Raw genomic sequence first — 26,130 nt, forward strand, 5'->3', positions numbered from 1 at the left:
CCGCCCAAATGAAAGTCTTTCAAGCAAGCCAAGCAAGTGGAACAAAATCCCACTGTCCTGTCCCAGACACTGGGAGGGAAATCCTTTTGGCTCCAAGCTCAGCATAGCTTGGCCCCTGCATGTGGTAGGCAGCTCAGTCCACCACTTGTTTCCTTCCCCTCTGCTTTCTCTTCTCCCTGCCCATACAAATGCCCTGCAGGGGAGCGCTCACAACAGGGCTGGCTGGTCCCTCTTAAAGGCACCATTCCCATTGCTGACCTCAGTGTGCCTCTTCCTAAGCAGCAAACGTTTAAACCTGATTTGAACAGAAACTGCGGAACAGGATATCAGCCCCAGATGGGCTTGGTTTCAACCAGAATGATGGAGTCTCATCTCATCACCTGGACGAGCTTCTGTTTCCTTTGTTCCTGAGGGTTGTTTGCCCCCAGCCCCTCCCTTCTGCCGGTCGTATGCTCCTGTCTCCTTCTCACGGAGTCCCTTCCCTGCATGTCATGAAGCGAGCTTCAACCCGCTGAACATTACGATCATGAAATATAATAGAGCAAGATTCATACAATACGATATAATACAATGTAACATAATGTAATATAACATACAATATAATGTAATGTGATCAAGGATCCTGGTTTTCTCTGATAAAAAAAAAATCCTCAGTTTTCGGGTTAAAAAAAATCACCCCAAATCCGTATTTTTCTGCAATTAAAATGAAAAGGCTGCCAATACATAGATATATCTCTCTATAGCTATCAAAAGATAGATCTATAGCAATGATATGTATATGTATATAGATATATGATATGCATATCTATATGCATATAGACATAGAATTATAGGTGTTTACATGTAAAATACCTATAGATATATCAATATAGCTATATCAATATATAGGTATATATCAATATAGAGATATCTCTAGCGATCTATATCTATAGATATAGATCTATATCTATATATAGACAGATACATCTCTAGAGATATAGATCTTTATCTATATATAGATATGGATATCTAGAGAGATCTATAGATAAATATATATACAGTGGTGTTTAATTTTAATCAAGAAAAAATGCAGATTTGGGATTACTTTTTTTAACCTGAAAATTAGGGATTTTTTTAAACTAGAGAAAACCAGGACTCCTGAATATGATACAACATAATAGGATATAATACAAGATAACATAAGGATGCAATACAGTACATTATGCTATGTTATGATTCAATATAATACACAGCGTATGACACAATACAACACACTATGCACATATTTGTACATTACATTATGCAATTATAGATCTAGCCTATATTAAATTATGCATGGTGTGTGTGTGTGTACACACACACACACACACCATGCATAATTTAATATGATTATGCATAATTGAATATTTATACACACACACCTACTCCTGCCAATGCCCTTCCGCGCCGCCCCGGCCGCCACCCCCCACCCCGGAGCCGGACACGCCGAGGAGGCCGCTGGGAGGCGTCCGGGGGCCAGCTCCCGGCATGCAAGGCGGCGCGCGCGGGCGCTGCTGGGAGCTGTAGTCCCGAGGCGGGCGCGGCGGCGCAGAGGCGCGGCGGGACTCGCGCTCCCAGCAGCCCCTGCGGCTTGTTTTCCTTCGAACGGGCCCGTGCGCCCCACCCCCTCCCCCTGCCGGCGCAGCGCGGGGGCTATCTTGTCCCGCCGCGGCCGCCGTCGCCAAGCCCCTCCTTCCGGCTGCGAGCCCTTTGACCCCGTTGTTATGTCGGGTCCGAGCTGCTGCTGCTGCCGCCGCCGCCGCCGCCGCCGCCGCTTTCCTTAGCGCCCGGGAACCGCCCCCCCCGCACCCTCTCCCCGCTGCCTCGCGCCGCCGCTCCGCGCCGCCCCGCCCCCCGCGCCTAACGGTCCCGCGCCGCCCCTCCTCCCCCCCGCGCCGCCGCAGGAGGAAGATGAAGGAGATGAAGCAGCGGAGGAAGAAGGAGCGCACGTGGGCCGAGGCCGCCCGCCTGGTGAGGGGGCCCCGCGGCGCGGCGGGGCGGGGCGGGGCGGGAGGCCTGTCCAGCCCTGAGGGGGCGCCCGGGGCAGGGGCAGGGCCGGGGCCGGGGCCTGAGAAACGCTCCTGTCGGGAGCGTCCTGAGCTCATACAGGGGCGACTTGTCTCGTCCCGTGTGGAAAGCGGGCCCTTATTACGGATTAGTTGCACGCAGGCCTTGTGTGGGTACCAGTGACACCTCTTATTAACCCCCCCGAATATATTCAAGCATATTTGTCTATCCGGAGTGCAGCCACGCATGAAAACATCACTCCCTCTGGCTGGCTCACGGTCTCACTGTCAGGATTGTAATGTCTGTTTTTTGGTAACTAGTCCTGAAACTTATGTTTCTGAGTTGGGGGGGAACAATCCATCCATCCATTTAAGGTGTCAGTGTGTAGAGTTGATATTTGCTCTGGCAGCGCTGATGGGATGGTGCTTTCTTTGGTAAATAACTATGGTTATTTCTCAAGTCCGGGTGTGCAGTTTAATGAAGAAACTTTAATTTGACCATAAAACGATCGGGGTTTGCATTTGAAAAAAAAAAAAAAGTGAGGTGGGAACGCATGTTGGAGACCAGGTTCCTTCCCCAAACTGTATTGATGCAGCTGAGTTAATCGCGTCACCTGCCCTGGCTGAGCTGGCACGGGTGTGCTGTTTGAGTGCAAGTGGCACACGCGGCTTTTTTTGCATGCCCTGTAGTGCTCACGGTTTCTGCCCTCTCCTTTTAACACTGGTGGGAAGAGGAGACCCTTCTCCAGTAAACCCTGTGGAGCTGTAGGACGGTGGTGGTCCTACTGTCTTCAAGCAGGGACTGGTGGAAGGAGGTCGGTTTCCTTCTTGAAGTTGTCATTAGCTCTTGGTCATGAATACGCTTGCCTTGTTTAGGACTGTGAAATCCTAGGGAACATAAACTTTAATTTCTGCCCTTTTATAGTTTTTTTCTCCAATGCCTGACAAGGGGCGTTTGTGCCCAAAAGCTTGCAGTTAAAGACGCTTTTATTTTTGTTGCAAAATTCTTGTTGGTCGAATAAAAGGTATCATCTCTACTACAAGTCCTGATTGACGTTTTCTCTGGATCACTACGGCTACCACCTGGATACCTTGCCATATTTAGCGTGTTGTATACAGACAAATATAGAAAAGATGTACATTGCTTTTTTTTTTTTCTTGTCTTTGGCATGGATGTATATTAGGGTATATAAATATTAAATGGGCGGTGTATGATTGCTTTAGGTCAGATTGGTTTTAGCATCTAATATGTTGAATGCATTTTAGAAGTTATTCTTAAATACTGCTTCTGAAGGGAACTTGCTTGGTCAACAAAATGCTCCCAGGACTGATCAAGAACAGAAAGGAAATCTAACCTTCTGGTAGCTCTTGGGGAGGATCATTATTTTTGAGCCAGTATAACTCCTGCTCATCTCTAGCTCTTCAATCTAAAGTAGCATTTGGGGAACAGTAATGTCAGGTCCACGCAGTGAAGTGCTTTGCCCTGCACATCCCTGTTGCAATACTAATTATATGGATGATGTGCTTCCATACGGGCTCCTGGGTGACTCTGCTGGCGAGTGACCCAGAGGTGGAGAGTAAAGGCCAAATTTTCTTGCAAAACGCTTCTTCCACCCAGCATACTGAGTTCTAATGGAGACCTGCTTGGTATTTGTGGGCTGCCTCAAAGCTACTGTGTAAATAGGGCAGCGAGCTATTTCATGGCCAAGCTCCATTACTGGTTCAGGCTCACTGGCATGTGGTCCATCAGTGAACCTTAGCACACCTGTAGTTTCTGTTACATCCCTCTTGGTTAGAGCTTCATCTCTCTGTATGCTGTGTGCCTGAGGTCTCTTAAGTCCCAGCAGCATCTTTGTTCTATTTCTGGTTTGTCATTGGTTCAACCTCATCACAGATTATCCATTTAGGGAAACCAAATCTTGCCTAGCTGAGTTCCTGGGTTGCAAACTCCCTTTCTAATTGATTGGAAATCTGTTAAAAATGGATCTTTGTTCAAGACCAGGCTGTTCATATGCTACCTATCAAAATGCTTTTAATATGACTCTCTAGTAGCTAGCATTACATTTTGTATTCTTTTGGGTTGGTCCCCTGGATGGAAAGCAAAAGTGCTTTTTGGTGCTGCGTGTTGTAGAGCTAATGTTTTGCACATCTGTAAAAACAGTATTTTAACATTTAGTTAATGATATAGAACCACAGGGAGTGTTCAGGACAGATCCTGAGGCTAGCAAGAGGGTAATTGGAGGAGTACCATAAACATTCACAGTTCTGGTACTAAGGGGCTGGCAGGAACTAGAAATATTGTAAACATTGCTTTTTGCTTCTTGGGGAAGAAATATCCTTCTTTGTTCCTGAGTTATTCCTGCTTAGACTTGGTTCGTGATATAGCCATGGTCTGTCATAGCCAGAAGAAGAATTCCTCTAGCATTAGCAGGATCCTTGAGAGTAGGAGAGCATCTGGCAGTCTTCAGCTCCTGCATGAAACAGTGAGCGGTACACCTCATACAGCTGGGAACTATGAATTGTTCTCCTGAATAGGAGTGCTCATTTCTGGAGGTAATTCATTCATGCCTGGTTGTGGGCTGTGCCTTGTTTGATTGCCTTTGAGTTCTGTGTCCTGGAGGGGCGGTTTCCAGAAGCGTTGCAAGCAGTAGATGTTTTCTGTATGTCTTACAACATGCACGTTCCATTTCACACTTGGCTTTTGAATAGTCCGTGTCCCACATCAGATGCCCTTTCCTTCTGCGTGAAGAAGGGTGACAGTTTCTGCAGACAGCACCAAAGGTGTACACCCCTTTAGATCTTATTAGTGTGGACGAATGTTACAGAGCTGTGCTGGCTGAGAATTAAAATAGTTTACTTTCTTTTAATCTAGCTTGTTATTTTCCTGGATTTTTTTTCTTTAGACTCCAGTGGAGTTTTCATTGTATTTAATTGTAGTTTCACCATTCCCAACTTCTAGTCCCCTGCCAAGCTGACAGTACCACACTTGGTATATTTTCTTTTCCAAATGTGTTCCTGTCACACAGTGGATGTGATTTGGTTTTGCTTTTCAGTGAGAAGCGTAGGCAGACTTTTAACTGCAGTATGACAGTAAAGCTGTGTCATTCAGGTTGGGCTTTTTCTTTCTTGACAGAGGCTGGGAGGTAGTGGTAACAATAGAGGTGGTGACCTGTGCCACTTTCTTGCGGACAGTTCTGTTCATACAGCTCCTCATATTGAAGGGAGAGCACAGCCATTGCTCCCAACAGGATGCTGCAGTGACTCAATTCTAGATGTTGCTGACAGAAAAGAGGGTCATTTGTTTTCTCTACTCATTGCTTGTACTAGATCAGTTGAAAGACAGGATCACGTTGCCAACTTGTATATAGAACTGCGACTACTGGCATCTGGATTTCATGTCACTGTGATCGTTACGTTGGGGAATTTTGTGTATGATTACTAAACCAGTGTCCCAGAAAGAATAGCCATTGCTGCTGCTTTTGGGTAGCTCAGGACATGTATTGCATTTTACATGGGAATTGTTATACTGGATCAGACCAGTGGTCTGTCTAGTTCGGGATTCTGTCACTAACGGTGGGTAGTATCAGCTGCTTCCAAGGGAGGGGCAAGAAATCCTACAGAGTAGATGGTTATGGGTAATAGGAAGAAGTCCCCTTCATTGCATAAGTCCTAGTAAGTAGAGGCTAGCTTCACCCCTGAAATAAAGGCTTACATCCCTTTTGTAACTGTATCTGTACATGTTTCCTATTACTGCGCATACCTAGTTATCTCTCTAAAATGCTCACTCCTTTTTATTTTTATTTTTTTTAAATCCAGCTAAGCTGTTGGCTTCAATGATGCATTGAAACAGTGAGTTCCACAGGTTAACCCAGCATTGTGTTGGAGAAAGCAGTTTGTTGACTTTCACTTGAACTGACTCTCCCTCCACCCTGTTTCATAATACAAGAAAAAAAGAAGCTCTTTCTTAAGACCCTTTTTTTTGTTTGCTTGTTATTGTATGCCCTTTTCCATATCTCCTCTGATTCACTTTCTAAGGTAGTCTCAGCCTTTTCAGTGTTTCTATGCATACTTTTTTCTTGTATCTAATTGTTCCTGTTCCCTTTCTCTGAACCCTCTGCCTTACTTCACTATCCTGTTTGAGATGGCCAGTATAAATGAATACGGTATGCTTCCCACTTTGCACAATAGCACTTTGATTAGTTAGGGACCTTTTGAGGAAGCAAGGCAACACGTTTGCAGCTGTTTGAAATGTGAACGGAACATCCATGTTGTCTGCCCCTGGGGCGGCCCACATTTGGTAGCAGGTATCCTTACGGAGGTGGTAAATACTGGGAGGTCCATACTTGTATTTTAATCCCAGTTAAGGAAGCAGCTCTGTGAATGTGAACAGAAATTGTATGCTGAGTCCCGGGTTTTTTCTCTCTTCAGGTGCTGGAAAATTACTCTGATGCTCCTATGACCCCGAAACAGATTCTGCAGGTCATAGAGGCTGAGGGACTAAAGGAAATGAGGTTAGTATTGATCTTCTTGTCTAAAACAAAGTGTGTGGTATGGGGGAGGGTGGATAGAAGGGGCTGGATTTCTTAGTGCAGCTCTTCCTCCTTTCTCTAACCTGTCTTTTTTTTCCTTTTCTCTTCCTCTGTAGTCTGATTGTCTAGGGTGAGAATGTATTAGGTCATTTTCTTTGACAGTTTTGGAGGATTTTCAAGTTCATTGGAACAAAAGCACTGACCCTCTGTGCCTTTTAGTGGAGTTGCGGGGATTTTGTAAAATACAGTAAATGCCGACTGCAGATCTGTCTCTCACATCAATACTTGTCCTTTGCATGTTCCTTTTATAAATAAATAACTAGCTACTAATACTGGGTCCGTGCTTTTACAATGAGTCAAAAAACTTTGTCTCCATAAAGCTTCCACTTCAGAGGATGTACCACGCCTTTTCCGGGGTCAAGGAAAGCACCTCCCTTACATAAGCAACATATTGAGCTCCCTTCATTTTCCAGCACTTGGTATATTAGTACTGCTGTACTTTTTGTGGCCCCTGTAGACTGGGAGTACAGAAAAGAGGTGCACCTTATTGCATCTTTGACCTGGAGAAAAACCTGAACCTGACCCAAAAAAATCATAGGGATGGAAGACCAAGTGTCATCTGGGATTAGTCTCCTGGAATTCTTGGTTTTGTTATAAAGCAGAAGGGAGATGCACAATATTTGGCAGGCCAGAGGAAGGAGATGTTTGCTACCTCTGATGCTGCAAACTCCTTTACTTGTGCAATAAGTTGGCAGTCACCAGGACTGATTACTGATAGTAGCTCAGCCTGTCTTTGGATGTTGAGTATTGATTGACTTGCGTGGGATATGAATACTCTGTGCTCTTCTAATTGTATCTTTTCCCTCCCTCCTCGGTTCCACGAACTGTTTTCCACCATGTTGTGTGCATCACTGTTGAACCTCTGCGTAACTATAGAAGGTAAATGAATTCCTTTGGGACTTGGTCATTCAAAATTTTTACTTGTTTCTGCTTCTCTTTCCTTCTGAAATTAGGAACCCAGTCATGATGGTCTGAGTAGCGGACAAGGTTGTAATTCAAACAGAGGTGTAATATGTAGGAGTTACTGTTGTTTGAAAAGGGACTGTGTCAGCTTGCAGTGCGGTGCCTTCTTGGTAGCAGAGCCGTTGAAGCACCCACTCGTTTAGGTTTCTTATAGATTTCATAGACATTAGGGCTGGAAGGGACCTCAGAAGATCATCGAGTCCAGCCCCAAAAGAGGAGGTGGTTGGTGGGACTGGACATGGGCAACAATGTCAGAGCAGAATGTGGAATAAAAATGGGCTAAGATTGAAAAGCTTCGTGGTTTTGCCCTGTTTGGATTAGTTATTCACCTCGTTCCTTCCTTTGTTCAGCCCTCTTCCCTATGTGGGGTCTGTCAGCATTAAATTGTCCCTTGTGAATGGCAGTCGCAGGCTGTCTTCTCTTAGTGCAGATTTTTCTTGCTTGTTTGCTTTGGGCACCTTTTTCATGACAGGCAGGTAAAAGCAGGCTTTGCCAAGTGTCAGCATTTAAACCTTGGGTTAAATTAATTTGTTTAGCAACTGGTGATTTTTCTCCAAGGGATTTCTGCTTCCATTTGTCCCATCATTGGTTTTATGCTACAAAGAGCAACTGCTTTCTCTCTTTATCATGTAAGTGAAAGGACAAGTATTTGCTGCAGATTCAATGATTAAAATATGGAGTGACCACTACAAGCAGAGATCTTGTCTAGCTAATTGTCAGGGTTTGGGGGACTTCCCAGAGAAATCCTAAATCTTGAAAGAAATAGCACAGTGACTCAAAGGACCCTCTTCCAGATGAGTCAGTCCTGATTCTAACAGACGCTTGGCTGTATTCTTCAAGAAGTGCAACATTGGTTGTTAGTGGCTTATGCTTGAGCTGGGGCTTTTGGGGCCAGCCTCATGGCTAAATTTTAGAACCTGCAAATGTTTTGAGTTCTCTCATTCTCAGCTGCAGCTTCAGCTGGGGAAGTTACACTTTTTCCCCCTCTTTGAATTTTTGTTCTGTTGCCTGGTAACTTATTTACCACATTCGTTTTGGTGCCACGGGAGAAATTGTGTAATAGAGAAGGAATCGGAACTTCTTCGTGGTATAGAAAAGCAACCCATGGTAACTTTGCTTGCTTTCCAGGCTAACAAAAAAATGCCTGAAAACAAACATAGTCAAAATGAAACCAGAAGCCGACTAAGGCTGGTTTTCAGTTTGACAAGCTGAGATAAAATTGTTTGACATTTTGGACTGAAACGTTTGGTCTGATACCAGTTTCAGTTTCACTTTGAATAACGGTGAATTCTGCATTACTGTTAACGTCTCCTCTAAGTACCATGTACCCATATGACTGTGGAAAACATGACATGGTGATGTGTGGCAGAAACGTGTCATCAGCAGTGGCGTAGGGCAATTGCTTTACTTAGAAGTGACAAACAACCCCTGAGTCCTGTAGGCCACCTAGAATAATGGCATTAAAGCCCTCTCAGCTACACCACCTGGGCATGTATTCTTCTGGTGAGACGTATAGTACAGGAGACTATTTTGGAAGTGTTTGGAAACATGTTGTACCTCTGCTTACAAAACCAGGGTTCCTTAGCAACATTGAGCCAGTTCAGAAGAACTGTAGAAAGAAGCAGCATCTTGTGTTAAAAACCTCTTAATATGACCTAGGGTGACTTGAACATTGACATAACAAGCCGTTTCCCGTGTTCGCTGTGATATGCCAAGACTATGCAGTTAAGAAAGCAAAACAGTAATTGGTTTTGACTGGCTAAAATACATTCCCATAAAGTTTATAACCATCCTCTCTACCTGCTGCTGCTGGTTTAAAGGGGAATAAACCAGTGGATGGCATAGTGCATTCTCTAAACTGGGGTTTAAATCATTAATCCTCCTTCTCTCTGTTTGCAGTGGTACTTCCCCCCTGGCCTGCCTCAATGCCATGCTACATTCCAATTCAAGGGGGGGTGATGGACTCTTTTATAAGCTGCCTGGACGTATCAGCCTTTTCACACTCAAGGTAAACTGTGCACTCCTCTCTTCCTATCTGGGGACCAGTCACATATCTAACTTGAAGCAGTTGATGTTATAAAGTATATCAGCTTGACATATCAGACAGTAACTTCTTGTGAAATAGTCTCTGGGATTGGGAATTTTTGTTTGCATAAGAGACGCTCTTGATACATTGCAATTTTTTTAACTCTTAAATTACACAAGAAAGGCAAACTTTCCTTTTACCACTACTCAGAATGCCAGTCTTTTAGTTAATGCAGTTATGGGATGATAGCGCCTTGTCAACATGGTTAGACCTCTGATTCCCTTCCAGTTGTTATTTGCAATCGGACTGTACCTTTTTTCAACATCTGTCTGAAAGTATCTAACATACAATTACTTGAAGAAGTTAGTATGCATTTTCTCATTTGTTTACCATTACATAGTTTCCCTGCCACAGTATTTACAGTTGTGATCCTTCTTTTCCCTGAAGCGCCTAACAGTTCTACCTGAAATCACTTACCAGTCAGTTTGAGCTGACACGCCCTTTCATTTTAAATGTAGAGGACATGCCTAAGTTCCTCCATTTTTAGTACTGTATTCTCTACTGTTAAGGACAGGCGAATAAATGACTGACATCTCAGATGTTCTTCTCTCCCCCATCTTTTCTCTCTTCCTTCAAAGATGCATTATGCTAATTGCCATTTTATGTCTGAGAATAGATCGAGTTCCAAAGTGTTTTTATTTGTCACACGTGTAATCAATTCAAATGAATGCTTCAAGCGTGGCAGCTCAGTGGCTGCCTGCTCTGACACTGCTGGCTCTTTATCTCTAGAAATGAAAAAAAAAATCAGTGGCTAAATACTGTCATGCAGCTTTCCAGTCTAAGGATGAATCACTTTTTTTTTTCCTGAATGTTAGAAGGAATAACAAAAGTTACACATGGACAGATCCAAACAAACAGTTGTTTGTTTTACATATTTCAGGTGTACTTGAATTACTCTGCTGAAAAGTATTCATGTAGCATGCTGGTGGTTCAGTTCTTGTATCTGAAAAGTCTGTATGGGGTTAACTTAATTAAAAACTGCGGTGCTGGCTTCTCCACTAGCAGCCCAAATCTATTTTAAAAATCCTTCTCTTTATAAAGGGGAATAAAAGGCAAAGGAGGGAAAAAATGAGAACTGTTAAGTCTTCATTGCTGCCTTTTGTGTTGGCAATGGGACACACAATAAGAATGAAACCAGGGTGTTTGCTACCAAGATGGCAGTGGGCCACAGTTAGAAGGAAGGACACTAATGACACCAGATACTCAAATTGTCTGCTAGCCAGATAGGGAAGAGCAGCTATTCCTTCCCCTTTATTATTCTATGCTCCCACCAGACACACTTGCATGTATGTGCATGTACACATGCACACACACACATGTTCTACTTCAAGTCTCCCTTCTCATCAGTGCAGAGGCAGAAAAGGATCTTGGAGTCCTCATTGATGCCAAGATGAACATGAGCCGGCAGTGTGGGGATGCGGTCAAGAAGGCCGACCGCACCTTGTCATGCATCCACAGATGCATCTCAAGCAGGTCCAAGGAGGTGATCCTCCCCCTCTATGTGGTACTGGTCAGGCCGCAGCTGGAGTACTGCGTCCAGGTCTGGGTGCCACACTTCAAGAAGGATGTGGACAACATGGAGAGGGTCCAAAGGAGGGCCACTCTCATGGTCAGGGAGCAGCAGGGCAGACCCTACGAGGAGAGGCTATGGGATGTGAACCTGTTCAGCCTCCACAAGAGAAGGCTGAGGGGGGATCTAGTGGCCTGTTACATGCTAGTCAGAGGGGACCAGCAGGCACTGGGGGAGTCCCTGTTCCCCCAAGCATGACCAGGAATGACCAGGAATAGTGGTCACAAGCTGGCAGAGGGTAAATTCAGATTAGACATCAGGAGGCGCTACTTCGCTGTCAGGGCGGCTAGGATCTGGAACCAACTTTCAAGAGAGACGATGCTGGATCCTACCCTGGGGGTCTGTAAGGCAAGGCTAGACAATCACCTTGCTGGGGTTGTTTGACCTCAGTACTCTTTCCTGCCATGGCAGGGGTTCGGACTTCGTGATCTGCTCAGGTTCCTTCGACCCTACTGACTATGAAACTATGTATTTAGCACTGGGAGACATGTACTAGAATTTATTAAATACCAGATACAAAAAGCTAGTTCAGTGGATGGGCTTCCTTCATAGCAGGTCAAACATGCTTTCATTCAGCCTGGAATTGAATCTCCAGCATATTTGCAGGCACAGTTTGTGCCTTTGGCCTGTTAAAAATTGCAAGAGGACATGTGGGGTTGTCTACAGCAGTGGTGACCAGCCTTTTTTTTGGCAGGTGTGCCACAAGTGAAGCCCCTCTCTTCCTGAGTGCCACTCTGATCCTCTCCCCTCCCTCAAGAGACATACCCTGAGACAGCAAGAGGGCTCAAGCCTCTGGCCACAAGCGAAGTGGAGCAGCAGCAGGATACTACTGTGAAGCGAGGTGTCGATGCCAAGAGCAAGGTTAACCCTTCCCTGGCCCTGCAAACACTGCAATTTTATATGGCAAGCAAGGATCCCAAACCCTTAGTCAGCAACTGCAGGGCCAAAAAAGTCTTAACCTTGCTCTTGTTGTGCATGGAGTCTATGGTGAGGGAGTCTCAGGGTCTGGGGGCTCCATGTCCCTTATCAGCTGCACTAGATGTATTATTTTATGGCCACAGCCATAACAGGTGTCTTTACCCTGTGGTGGCCTCAGTTGAGGCACCTAAAGATAACTTAGGTGCACAGCGACAGCTTCAAGGCCCACACTTTTTGTGGGACAGGACAAGGAGAGCCCGGGGATAGAGCATATGGAGGACCTCCTGTGGTGGCACCTTCAGACCTCATGATACTGATGGGGGTGGGAGGGATTTATACCTTTTGGGCACCTGCATGCCAGAGGCTGCCTGCAGGGTGTCACTGGGGTGCCCTAGAACAGCCTACTCCCCATTAGCTAGGCATCCCTTTCAGTGGAGATAAGGTCTGGGGCAATGAGTTTGCCCCAGTCACCTTCCCAGGGTCTTGGGGTCCAGGTGATTCCATGGAGTAATGGGATGAAGTGTCTCAGAGGGCTGGCTCTGGGCAGTGCCACCCCAGAGTATCCTGGTCTCACAAATCTTTGTGGGGCAGTGACCTTAGAGCCCTGGGTCTGCATGTAACTCCAGGGGCACCTGGGACAGAGGGCTCAGTGTGAGGCTGTATGAAGGGTGCCCTGCTATGCTTTTGGGGGCACCCAGCACAGAGGGTTAGGTGAAGAACAGTGACGGGGCCAGTCTTGCTTGGAGGTTGCTTCATGTATGCAGGTCCTGGCCTTGGGTTGTTAGGCTGTGCTGGGCCACGGTGGAGGCACAGCTAACAAGTTTTGCGCCCTGGGTAAAACACCACTGTGCCCTGTGGTTGGGGAATGCCAAACAGGGAGGGAAGGAGGGTGGTCAGTCTTACCTTCCTTGGTAAAACGAAGGCATTGTCATGCATGCAGCCCTTCTGGTAGACCCAGTTGTCATGGATGGGCTGAACGGGTCAGTGGGGGCAGCATGGTCTGCACCATGTCCTTACTACTCCTGGCAAGGGACCTGCTCCCATACATGTGCACCAGATCTGGAAAATGTAGCATGAAAGGTGACTTCAGTGACCTTTCTATGTTTGGCCAGGGGGCGTGCTCAGGCATAGAACCATAGAGAAGTAGGCTTGGAAGGACCTCTACAGGCTATCTAGTCTAACCTCCTTCCTGAGGTAGGATCATCCCTGTTCTCACTAGCAGCCAGCGCATAGCATAGGCATGCTCATATTTATCCAGTTGAGTTATTCAAGCTAGTTCTTGCCTAGAGATTTTTCTGTGTTTTTAATTGTGTCCATTAATCAGCAGAGGTGGCAGGAGCGTGTGCATGTTCATCCTAATGAGCAAATGTTGTACAACTTGGTTCCATTTTATTCAAGAGTCTCTGTCTAAGCAGTGATAACTGTAGCTATTAGAGTGGATGTTTCTGTTGGTCTCAGCTTGGGTTCTGCTTGGCCCCTCTAGAAGGATGCCTTGCAGTGGTCTCGGAACCTGTCTGTGCAAGAGGGAGAGGAGCTGGAGGACGCAGCGGATGCAGAAAGCTGCGAGTCCAATGAAGCCAGCACTGTGAGTGGTGATAATGATGGTAAGTGTTTAACAAAGTTAACGTTATGCTGCAAGTGTCAACTTCAAAGGCTAATCACATACTCTCTTCTTTCAGTGTCTCTTGATGAAACCTCCTCCAATGCCTCCTGCTCTGCCGAATCTCAGAGCAAGGGTCTCTCCACTGCCAGGGAGAGCTACAGAGCAGCCTCGCAGGTAGGGTGTATAGGGGGGACACGCATGCCACTTCAACTCCAGGTTTGGAGCTTGGAAAGTGTTGGGTGGGCAGAGCTCATGGCTGCCTCAAGCACAGTGTACAGCTTGTGTAGATGCATCTTTTTTTTTTGTTCTGGTAGCTTTTGGGGTACTGTGTGGAGATTGGATGTAGGTCTGAGAAGAACTGGATGTGTATTAATGCCCCCTCCTCAACAGGTGACAGTTCAGGGAGTGAGTGTGCATGGGGAATCTGCAGCCTAGAAAAAAGATTGTACCACTTTTAATACTAAGCTAGTTGGGTACAAAGAGGCTGCAGTCTTGCTGCTATCAGTAACCTGAGTAAATGCCTAACACTCAGCTCATAGGCTGGAAGCTTGTTTGTGGCCAGGTGGTGGTTCGTGAATGAATTCAACTAGGAAAAGGTGCAGTTTCTAAGATAATCTGTGTGCACCCTACACAGCTTGTCCTGTCTTTCTCTGGAACACAGACAGGCAAGCAAAAGAAAAAGACTGGTGTGATGTTGCCCCGAGTTGTCCTGACTCCACTGAAAGTAAATGGAGCACACATGGAGTCTGCCTCAGGTGAGTGCTTGATCCATCTGGACTGTTTTTAGCATGGCGTAGCTCTTTGTCTGCTGGCCCTTACAGCTAGCTCTCCATATAAATTCTTCCAGAACCAGCATGGGGCAAAGATGTCTTTTAATATTTGCTAAGCTTGCAGATAATTCTAATGAATTTGCACACTGCTGTCTTACGGGTTAAAATATGTACTTAATATTTGAGCAGCCAGTTGTGCCTAGCTAGCAGTGGATTTGTTGTAAGCAGATTGCTATCGTATGCCAGAATCACTCCCCAGGTGGGGCTGCTTCGTGCATCTCTGACAGATGGTTTTGCCATTAGGGTTTACAGGAAGGCATGTGGATGGAGAGAGCAGCAGCACTTCCAGCAGTAGCAGCAGCTCCTTGGCTTTGTGCGGTGCCACCGTGCGGAGTCGAACAGAAATTAACAGGGACCCTCCCCAGCTCCTGAGAGGTATTCGGAAGCCGACGGCTGGTAGGTGCTTCAGTATATAGTCCAGGATACAGTCCTGAGGGTGGAAAAAAAGCCAAATCAAGTTCAGCCATGTCCAAGTCAGTCCATTTTGAAGGGAGAACTTCTGGACTTTTATTCTAAACATCTTTGCCAAGCCAGAAGGTCCTCAACATCACATAATTCTTTCCCCACCGTCAACAAGGCAAGGACTTTCTAGATGCTGTTAACTCTGCAATGCAACGTTAAGGGCCATTTGTTTGCGCACTGGCGTAATTGCAAGGAAATGCTTAACATACCTTTCTGAAAAACCCTGTTAAGAAAAGTCTTGAGCAAAGGATAAAGCCTTTATCAGCCATACTGTGGATATGCCATCATGCTGCACGCTTTAATCCATGTGAAAATTTCTTAAGGCACGTCTGAGTCAATGACATGTGATGCCTCCCAAAATAGTGCAGATTCCTCATGCCTATAAATGATCTCACCAGGTGAGCTAAAGAGCTGTCCCCTTGGAAACCCACTAGCCCCACCCCTTGAATTCCTCACAGACGTACAGTAATGGAGAAGCATTGCTTTTCTTGTGCCATGGGTCTCTCGGGGTGTGGCTGGTGGGGTCACTGGTCTCTTGTATCAAAGTGGCCTGACTTTAGGACATCTACAGATGATGGTTCCGAAACACAAGAGAGGTATTCTTAATGTTTGCAATGATTCAGGGCTAAGCTTACTCCTGCTTCCTGGTGGAAAGTTCTTTGCAAAGCACCCGATTCATGGTTGTTTTGGAAAAAGGTTCTTGAGAAGCCCACTGGTCTCAAAATACTAGCCCTCTCTTCTGTATTAATTAGTCCATCTGTTTATGTAATAAATATTTCAAAATGCTAAGTATTTTAAGGAATCCTTTCCTTGTGTCAGAGTGCCACATCCTTTTTCTCCTGCAGAGAAGCAGGTTACAGCAGCATTTGGCTATGTGGGTTGGGTACCGATGTTTATAAAATGTTTTCTATAAATATATTTTTAAAATTTGTGTGTGGTTGCCTGAAAACTACAGGGCAAATGAAGCGAAACAGGGGTGAGGATATCGACTTTGAGACACCTGGGTCTATTCTTGTCAACACCAACCTCCGTGCTTTGATAAACTCCCGAACCTTCAATGTGCTGCCGGCACACTTCCAGCAGCAGCTTCTCTGCCTCCTGCCAGAGGTTGACAGACAGGTACAGGCGCATGACTGTTGCTGCATGTAGTGGTGCTCCTTACTGTACTGTTTCTGTTCTCGAAGAGCTACAATGTGTCTTCTGGCTGCTTACACTCTGTTTTCTTTAGGTTGGGGCAGATGGGCTGATGCGTCTCAGTGGCAGTGCCCTAAACAACGAGTTCTTTACGCATGCTGCTCAGAGTTGGAGGGAGCGCCTGGCTGATGGTGGGTAGATTTGCTCTCTCAATGATGAGAGGCATATCCTGCAGGCATCCTCCCCACTTCTCCTACCTATTCAGTTGAAGCTTGGTTCTCTACCAGCTTTAGAATCTGGTTGCCTACATTGCACCCTCCCCCACCACACCTCCTTTTTTAAAAGGATTTAAGCACCTAAGAAGAGGATAACTTAGGGGTGTTTAGAGCAAAATGCTGCAGAAATATAAAATGCTACTAGACTTGTAACTCTCCTCTAATGCTGCCCCTACTGGGTGGAATGTAGTTTTCACACCTGTTCAAGGGGTTGTGATGGTGTTGCCCTCTCATGGCTGCAGTGCGTGAAGGATACAGACTCAAAGGTACCGTGACCCCAGGTTGCCACAGGATAAGATTTCAGGAACTGTGTCCTTGTGTAGCCATTGGGAAAGGATGTGTAGTGCCACAAAATCTCTGGGCCTGCTTCCCACTCTGGTTGCAGATCCTGGCTCTGCTCTGCACATCTATTTTGTGCTGATCACTGTAGTATCTGAGTGCTTAATCTTTTCTCCCCACCCCCCCACCTCTCTCTCTCTCTCAGAATTACTGTAAATACAAATCCCTCTGCACAAAAGGAAGTTGCTGTAATGCCCCGACCCAGTCACCTACTTACTCTATAGACAAACTGGCCCTCTTCAGCTAGCTCCTCTGGGTTCTGTAAGATGGACTTATAATTTTGTGGTAACTTCTGGTAAACTTGAAACTGGAAATTCCTGTTGAAGTAAATAGAAACATGAATAATGCATACGGGTGTCAAAATAAAAAACAGCACAGGCATTTAGCGTTGCTCCTATGAATCGGTGTCCAGATTCACACCCTAACGTGATGAGTGGGAATGTCACACCTCTGAGCTGTTGCTTAAGCCTCTGGGCGGTCTTGGGGGAAGAGAGATTCCATTTTGACCCTTTTTGCATCCAGAGGACTTCAGATAACTGAGGTCTAGGAGCACTTTTTTTTAAAGCAAATGTAAGGTTCCATATTTTCACATGGGAAGATTCTGTGACCCTTGAATCAAGACAGCTTCCTTTGTTGTTTTTTTTAATGTTGTCACATGAGGATATTTCATGCAATGTAATTAACCTCTAGGGATGAAGTCCTGGCCCTACTGATGTTATGGGAATTTTGCTGTTATGTGGGGCCAGGATTTCACCCTGGGGGTGAGTGCTCTTGATCTCAGTTGGGTAGATATTTGGGGTAATTAAATCTATGCTTGCTGGTTCCTGTGCAGGGGAATTCACACACGAGATGCAAGTTCGAATACGGCAAGAAATGGAAAAGGAGAAGAGAGTAGAACAGTGGAAAGAAAAGTTCTTTGAGGACTACTATGGGCAGAAGTAAGTAATACCACCTCACCTGCCTCACTCTGACTTGGTCAAGTGGAGGGGGATGTCTTGGAGAAACAGCAACATATGCTCCTTTAGGATTGTTAATTATGGGGTGAATCATTCCAGGATCCTTGGGTCTGCTTCAGGACCCTTAGGTGAAAGTGGCTGATCCCAGCAGAGTTCTAGCACCCATCAACGTTTTTGTCCCCTGGACTAGTGCTGTTGCAGATTTAGTTTTATGCCACAACTCTTGACTCTCATAATGACCATGTAAGAGGTCTTTGTCTGTTGGTTTTACCTAGGGCTTGATGAGTGTCTACTTTGCATTTCATAAAGAGCCAAATACAGCTCTGTTAGTGCATGCTGTGATTGATAAACTACAGTTCTCCAGTGAGGTGGAATCTGACCTAATGAAGTTTGTTCTGGCCTTTTAACCAGTTCTCCTCTTTGCAGGTTGGGTTTGACTCGAGAAGAATCTCAGCAGCAGAATTCGGTGCAAGATGCTGAGAACAGGACTGGATTGTCTGTCCAGGGAGAAGCCTCAAGGCCACTGCGTGGTCCTTCTACACGGCAGCGAGATGGACACTTCAAGAAACGCTCTCGGACAGATCTGCGATGCAGAGCAAGAAGAAGCCTGTATAAAATACGTGAGCCTGAGCAAACTGAGACAACCAAAGAGACGGCATCTGTGGCACCAGATTCCTCCTTCCATAGAGAGATGAAAGCTGACGTGGACTTGAAAGAAGATCTGACGGGTTCTTCCTCGGCATCGTTGAAGCCGGAGAGTTCAGGATTGCTGGTTTCTCCAGAGGCATCCAGACTGCACAGCAAACTGGAAGATCTGTCACTGGCAGCTGCATCTGTAAACAGAATTCCCAGTTTGCCACAGGAGAACTCAGCTCGAGAGTCAAAGGACCAGAAGAGGAAATGCTTTGAGGAGACTGCCTCTGCCTCCTTCCCCGAAAAGAAGCCCCGGCTTGACGATCGTCAGTCCTTTCGTAACACAATTGAAAGTGTTCACCCAGAAAAGCCACAGCCTACTAAAGAGGAGCCCAAAGTCCCACCCATCCGGGTAGGAGAGGGAATTATAATTGCTTATTACTGTAGGGATATCTTGCCAGGTAGCATCAAAGTAACACTAAATATATCAAGCGTCATCTTGAGGGGGATGAAAGGGTCGCTCATTGATTGAGCTGGCTAAAATCTAACTACTGCATTCTTTTGGTTTGTTTAGACAGTGGTGCAGAGTGAAAAATCATTCCAAGGTGTCCTGCAAAAGAATACACAATAGCCTTGATTTATTACACAGGTTGCTTGTAGGTCTGTGAGCATAGGAATGCTTTTTCCTGGTGCTCGCTAAAGTAGTGCAGTAAAGACTTTCAAATCCTGTCATCATAACCTCCCTGCCTGTGGGGTGTGAAGGAGAGGATTCTGGCTTCCCTGAAACTCTGGCTGTGCCCTTGGATAGGGGGAGCCCATTCTACTGAGTCCAGAGTGATTGCACCTGATAGAAATCAAAACTGACTCTTCTCTATAAAGTGCAGACTCTGGTGGTGCTTATCCCATCAGTTTAGTATTTGTGTGCAGGACAACAAGGAAGATGTCACCATAAAGTAAATCTTAAAATGTGGCATGGCACAGTCTGAGCAGAGACGAAGGGCAGCTGCAAAATCCCTCTGCAGAAACTTTAGCCAAATGCATTGAATTTCCCTAATGCTCATTTTTGTAAATCAGTTTAGAACACAATGCCTTTTGCCTTCTAAGAACCATCCACTGTTGGATTAAAATACCGTCTGACCCTTTTTTTCCCTGTGGTTTTCTTTCAGATTCAACTTTCACGTATCAAACCACCCTGGGTGGTTAAAGGTCAGCCAGCTTACCAGATATGCCCCAGGATCATCCCCAACACGGAGCCCTCTAGTCGGGGCAGGACAGGTGCCAGAACACTCGCAGACATTAAAGCCCGTGCTTTGCAAGCCCGAGCCCAGCGAGAGGCTGCTACAGCCATTGGAGGCGGGGGTGGGCCAGGAGGAGGGGGGGGGTAGCAGCACAGATAAAGGAGGAGGAGACTCCAGTAGCCATACAGAGCACAGGAGATCAAAGAGAACTCATGGAAAGTGTTCGTCAAATCTACAACGAACACAATTATTGCCGCCTCCCCCTCTAGAAGGAGAAGAGGCTAATTCTGAGGTAGCTGTGCAGGTGGCTAACGCACATCCCTCTAGACCTGCAAAACCGGATGCCTGCGCTCCTAACGGTGAGGGAGGCTGTCTTCTCGAATGTGCTGCAGATGCTGTCTCAGGGGGAGCTCAGCTTACTGCTGGTTCAGCTAAACTCCCACGCAGCAGTCCTGTGACTGGGTCATCCTTTGACACTGCGACTTCTGAGGAGCAGGAAGACAACTCTGAGCCACTCCTCCAGGACATAAGGGCTGAAAGCCTGTGCAATCAGCAGGAATGCATGGTTCCTCATGAGAACAGCTTCTCTTGTTCTCAGGCACAGGGGTCTGTGGTGAGTTTAGTAGGAGAGAGCAGTATTGTTTCAGGGCGTAAAGATGGTAGTGCTCCCACAGAGTTGAACTGTAATCCTGCTGGCAAGGAAATTTTGCCTGTGCAATCTTTTCTTACTCCAGAACCATCACCAGAAGGTAAAGAACAACGAGAGCCAGACACTGAAGCTAGATTTAATGGCTCTGACCCATCTACAGGAGATGGTGCCACTAAATGTGAGAACTCAAAAATGAATGCAGTTGGAATGGAGAACATGGGCCCAGGGTTAAGCGTTTTCACACACCTACCAGCAGAGAGATTGAATGAAAGTGAAATACAGAACAGAGGAGAGCAGCGCAGGGGGTCTCTGGTGAAACCCTTTTCACATGATGGTCTACCATCTCAGGATGGAATAGATATCTCTGAAGGACTTCCTCAGCTGTGGGAGAAGCCGCCTGGAGCAGACATGAAAAATGCCTGTCAGCAAATGAGGGAGATTCAGGAGCTGAAGACAAATGGAGATGACGAAACCCAAAGCATGCACAGTGAAACCACAGAAACTGCTTCAGATTTTGAAGCTGACCTAACAGATGAGAATGCAGAGATTGAGATATGCTTCAAGAACACCAACCAGGAGGAAGCTACAGGAAAAGACTCCTCCAAGCAGAGCCAGGCTGGGAGATTCAACAGGACTGGATCTGAATCCGCCATGAAAAGTGACAGTCTTTCATATGTGGTGGATTTGCCTTCAGTAACAGTGGTGAGTAACGCGTCTCAGCCTCAGAGGTGGGTGCCACATACACCTCTAACCCAAACACCTGAGATCCAGAAAAAGCTGCCCGCTCCCACCAGGCCCGTGTCCTCTGTTGAAGCCAACAACCCTCTGGTTATGCAATTGCTCAAGGGGAATCTTTCTTTGGAGAAAGTTCTCCCAGTATCACATGCCAGCATCCAAATAGAAATTACAGAACCACAGCTGGACAGGTCCTCGGAAAACCATTCCTTGCAAATGGAGAGGAGTAGCAGTAGCTACTTTGACCAAGATTCTTCACAAGATGTGGAAATAAGTACAGGTGCCCTAAGTAGAAGTGGTGATTTCTACTCTCGGAGATCTCTGGGAGGTCCCCAGAAAAAGCAAGGCAACTCTGGGACAGCATTGCCCAGAACAGAAGCTATAGAGACCCCATCTGACATTCCAGAAACGCATCCCAAAGTTGGTCTAAACTTAAACTCTCAAGACCACCTGGGAAGCCTTGTGCGTGGCTCACAGAAGCCTGAAGAGTTGGGCCCCAGAGAAAGAAAAGCCTCCTCTTGTAGCTTGGAAAATCAGAAAGAGTTGCCTCAGGTCCATAGTGTCCCACAGCACAATCCATTAACAAATGTTGTCACAAACAAAAGTCCGGAAAAGCTAAATCCACCTGCGGCACTTAGATTTTTATCTCCAAATATAACCACTCTCAGTCCAAATCAGAATGGTGGAACCTCTGTCAATAAACATTATGTTGGTGTCCAAGGCAAAAAGCTTTTTGGTTCTGGCTTCCCCTGCAACAGCCCTTCTAGGCTACATCATCCTAGAGCTTTGGAGCACATTCCAGCCCTGGGAACTTTGTCTCCCAGCAAGCAGATGCTACCGAATAAGAGCTGTGCCCCTGGAGAAGGAGTACCAACTGCTAGGGAGGAATGGCCTTCGAAACAACCGGCCAGTACCCTGGGAGGAATAAAAAATGAGAACGTCCTGGCCTGTGGGGACCCAGCCAAGAGTAACATGGAGAACAGGAAGGATGCTGCCCCGAATCCTGCGGAACTGATGGAGCATTTGCAAAGCGTTCCCCTGGTCATGGACTTGCCGTTTTTCAAGTTACCGAGAGAGCCAGGAAAAGGACTCAATCAGCCTTTGGAGCCTTCTTCCATCCCCTCTCAGCTTAATATCAAACAGGCATTTTATGGGAAGCTTTCTAAGTTTCAGCTTAATTCCACCAGCTTTAATTTCTCATCCAACGCTCCAGCTTTTCCCAGGGGCCTCGCTGGAAGCATGATGCAGCTTACCCACAAAGCGAACTTTGCTGCAAATCATAATGCGTCTCTCTCTGTGCAGATGTTTGCTGATAGCAGCAGTGTGGAAGAAATATCGCTCAAGTGTTCCTGCAGCCTTAAAGCCATGATTATGTGTAAAGGATGCGGGGCATTTTGTCATGATGACTGTATAGGACCCTCTAAGCTTTGTGTATTGTGCCTTGTGGTGAGATAATAAATTATGGCCATGGGAAAAATTGTATATTTAGTGTGTGTATTTTGATAATGACTGATCCTCAAACCTGTATACAGATATGAGTCTGTTTATAATAGAGACAATATTACACTCTTAAGTTTTGGTGAGAGAGTTGATTTGCCTTCCCACTCAAATCGACGGTGCAGAACCTTTTCTTGCTCACAGTTACACTCCAGTCTGCTTAATGCCATCATGGAAATGTTGATTGTGCTCTGGTACATGTACTGAGGCTAATCCCTGACTGAGAGGCAGCCTGCTCGGCGAATCTACGGACCTCTTAGAGGAGACTGTTATATCCAAAGGAACTGAAGCAGGGTGTGTTTCCATTTTAAGGGCTGAGCTAGGTTAGGCCCTGTTCTGCCTTAGCAGAGCAGAATCCAGTCTTCCACTCTCCCCTTCTGCCATGTCCACTCCCTGTGTGTGGAAAAAGTACTACTGTACAATCAATGTAGACGTGAAGCTTCTCTGCAGATGGTGGTTCTGCATGCTCCTTTGAATGCTACAGCAGAACAAAGTGACCAGGAAAACGCTGCAGGTGGCTAACAAGTCCTGTATGGGTGACCACAAGTTGGACGGAGCCATGTGTAGGGAATGCAGGAAGCCAAACATGCTAGCTGCCAGCCTTGGTGTCTTCTGGACTGAAGGAAGATGCCTGGCTTCCTGAACTGTTGGACCAGTTGATGTGGCCGCTTCTCCTCGCAAATACTGCTACAAACTAGTATAAAAGGTCAAGGGTTCCTGAGAATTCATTTGTGTGGCCAGTAATCTCTCTGTATTAAAGCCCTACAATAAGGATTTTACCATGACAGCATCTGACCACTCGCAAGTGTCTAGCTGTGCATCTGTGTGTGATGGTCATCTAACATTCAAAGCAGTGTTTCCCTTTTTTCTTTTTTATACTTTTAACTTTTCATTCTTGGATGTATAAAGTGGATTATTTGGCTCCTGTAAGTGTATACTCTCTGCATTTGTTTGATCATGTAATTATATGTTGTACACAGTACTGGCCAATTCTGTAAATGGATGTAATGTACAAAGAACATAATGGGGTTTTCTGGGGGTTTCTTTTTCTTTTTTTGGATTTCTTTTTGTTCTTTTTTTTTATTTCTTTTTGTTCCTTTTTTTCGGGCTCTTCAGCAGTATTGCATTAAAGTGGTGTTAGTTATTAATCTGCATCTGTAGTCAGAGCCACTGTATTCTGTCTTGCCTGATGTGAGGCTGAACGTGCAAAGGTGTGTGTCTCGATTCCAGCTGCCTCCCTTCTGCCCCAGTGGCGGCGGTGCACAAATGGACTGCAATGCAATCTCCAGGACGACCTGCCATGATTTGCTGAGCTTGGTTGTATCTTGCTTCTCTCTCTCTCTCTCTCTCTCCTCTCTTTGGCAGTAACAATTCACTGCTATCGCCATGAACAGTGTTAAAGCTGCAGTGCAAAGAGGTGAAAGCTCTTTTGCATCCGTGATTGATGCGAGCAAAAGAAACCTGACCCTCCCTCCTTTGAGCAATTGCCTCTCAGGACTGGGTTGCCCCAAGTGCAAACCTACCATTTTATTTAAACAGCTAGTGAGGATTGTGATGCTTTCTCCCACCCCTTTTCTACCTCCTACCTACCTCTTGACCGTGCGCCTTTTTTAATTGTAGACTTCCCTGTTCTGAGATCCTTAGGGAGTGTGAAATCTGTGGGCTGCAGTCAGCTTTGTTGTCTCTGAAATGGTTTACCCTTCACCAATCTGGCAGCTTTATATTGTAAAATGAGAGACAGCCAGGTGCTGGGGTGAATTGAAATGCAGTATTAGAGAAGTCTGAGGGGATGGTATGAAAACCTGCTTACCAAAGATAGGAAGCAGAGCTGGGCAGTCTGGCTCTGTGCCCTTTGGGGCCACTGTAGCGTACAGATTGAAGCTGGTCTGGTCTGCAGAGCTCTCCAGAGGGCCCTGCTCTTGTATGTCCCTTGTGGTATTGGAAAAATAAACACTGTAAAACCTGTATTTGTGGTTTCAATCCTCTTCTTCTGCAACTCTCCTGATGCTGCAGACTCATGGATCTGCCAGGTTCAATGTTGTTTTGCCATAGCCAGGATGAGAGAAACTTTTATTTTTTGACAAGGTCAGTTCGGTTCGCCTTTGGCAGCACTCCCTAGTTCTTCAACCAACCCAAACAAAGGGGGGGCTGTCATTGCTGCATAGAAACGACCCAATGAAGTTCAGACAGTAGCAGATGAGTGAAGACGGTGTCCTTCCTGCAGATCCTTCCTCGGGTGAAGCAGTCTGGAAGATGCAAACCAAGCAGTCTGGAGTATTGGATTCCTTGCTGGAGCAAAGTTCACCACTGTCTCTGCCCTTCCATGATGGCAGGGGTTTCTGACAGTTGCTTTATTGGGGCTAATTCACTGTATGCTGTAGCACATAGGGAGGTCTCTCGTTTATTAGATTAATACTTGGCCTCTGCTATTATATGGCTCTTTCTTTTAATGTCTGATTGTTGGATTAATAAGTATTAATGCTGATTTCAAAGCAATGCAATGGGTTGATGCCAGTTAAAGGACTTCAGAAACTACTAGCAAGCTTAGACTGTCAGTATGCTTCTCTCTGTCTTCTGGGCCGTGAGGCTTGGAAATCTTAGCATGAGCTACTGCAATACCGTCCTCTGCTCGGAAGAGTCAGCTCTGACTAGTGGGACTTCCATAGGGCAGATGAAATTGTCATAAACCGGGTGTGAAGGCTGCTATAGACATAGAAGATTATGGTTCATCTACATCCAATTCACCTCAAGTTAATTGCCTAGCTTAGCGTGACAGTAGTGCGTTGAATCATGCCTCTAGGTTCTTGGCCTGTTTGGGAAAAACCCACCTAGAGTAAGAGGAAGGTGGGGAAATAATGGAGCCTTAGTAGCATTGCTGAATATGAGGTGACAATGTGTTTAAAGTATGGGAAAAGGAACATTGTTTTAAAACTTTTATAGTAGTAGTGTGGCAAGAGTTTTAGGTGCATATAAAGATTAGTCAGCTCTGTTGCTAACCTTCAGGAGCGAAAGCTGGCTAGGCACCTTTGGCCTTCAAAGCAGATGCTTTGGCATTTTGTCATTTATGGAAGTCACATCTGTGCTTGAGAAATTAGCCCACAGAACAGCCAATTGGCTGTGCTGACACCAGTTTTAGGAAAAAGATTTATTTATTTATTTTTTTAATGCTATTGTAAGCTTTATTTATTTTCACTCTTGCTGAGGTATGTCAAGACATCTGGGTACAGCCGGATGAGCGTTTATGTTCAGTTAATTAAAATATATTGATCTAATTGTGGAAAACTTTGTAAACAAACCATTTAAATGTTAAATGTAAATTAAAATTGCAAGATTGGGATTCCAGCAGCTCCCATGCCACTGGTGCAGGATGGCAGTAGCTAAGATGGCTGTCTCCAGAGTCAGAAAGCCTGGAACACTTCACAGCTGGATTTAAGGTAAGCCTGAATACTTCTGCTTGAATTTGACACTGATCTAGAATGAATAACGCTTAAATATTTTTCTCTGTGATGTTTTTCTAGTAAGTAATAGGCTCTGTCTTGCAAAACAATGGAGTGTGTCCTGTCTACCTCTTGCATTCAGCTAAGCAGTGCTCCAGAGTGTCATGCAGCAGTCCTGGAATGAGCTGAACA

General features: G+C 45.7%; 1 protein-coding gene across 1 annotated transcript; it reads left to right on the forward strand.

Moving 5' to 3' along the window:
- The first annotated feature begins 1,637 nt into the window (after positions 1–1,637).
- On the forward strand, positions 1,638–24,466 carry ASXL1 (ASXL transcriptional regulator 1). The gene is given in 13 exon segments (XM_090064255.1): positions 1,638–1,989; positions 6,453–6,535; positions 9,476–9,584; positions 13,634–13,754; positions 13,830–13,927; positions 14,415–14,508; positions 14,827–14,979; positions 16,001–16,164; positions 16,274–16,370; positions 17,626–17,731; positions 18,176–18,794; positions 19,549–19,755; positions 19,757–24,466. Coding segments are annotated over 13 exon segments (4,614 nt in total). The 5' UTR covers positions 1,638–1,929; the 3' UTR covers positions 22,460–24,466.
- The last annotated feature ends 1,664 nt before the right edge of the window (positions 24,467–26,130 follow it).

The sequence above is a fragment of the Crocodylus siamensis genome, chromosome 10 (genome assembly GCF_052110815.1).
Source record: "Crocodylus siamensis isolate JL-2025a chromosome 10, ASM5211081v1, whole genome shotgun sequence".
Lineage (NCBI taxonomy): Eukaryota > Metazoa > Chordata > Crocodylia > Crocodylidae > Crocodylus > Crocodylus siamensis.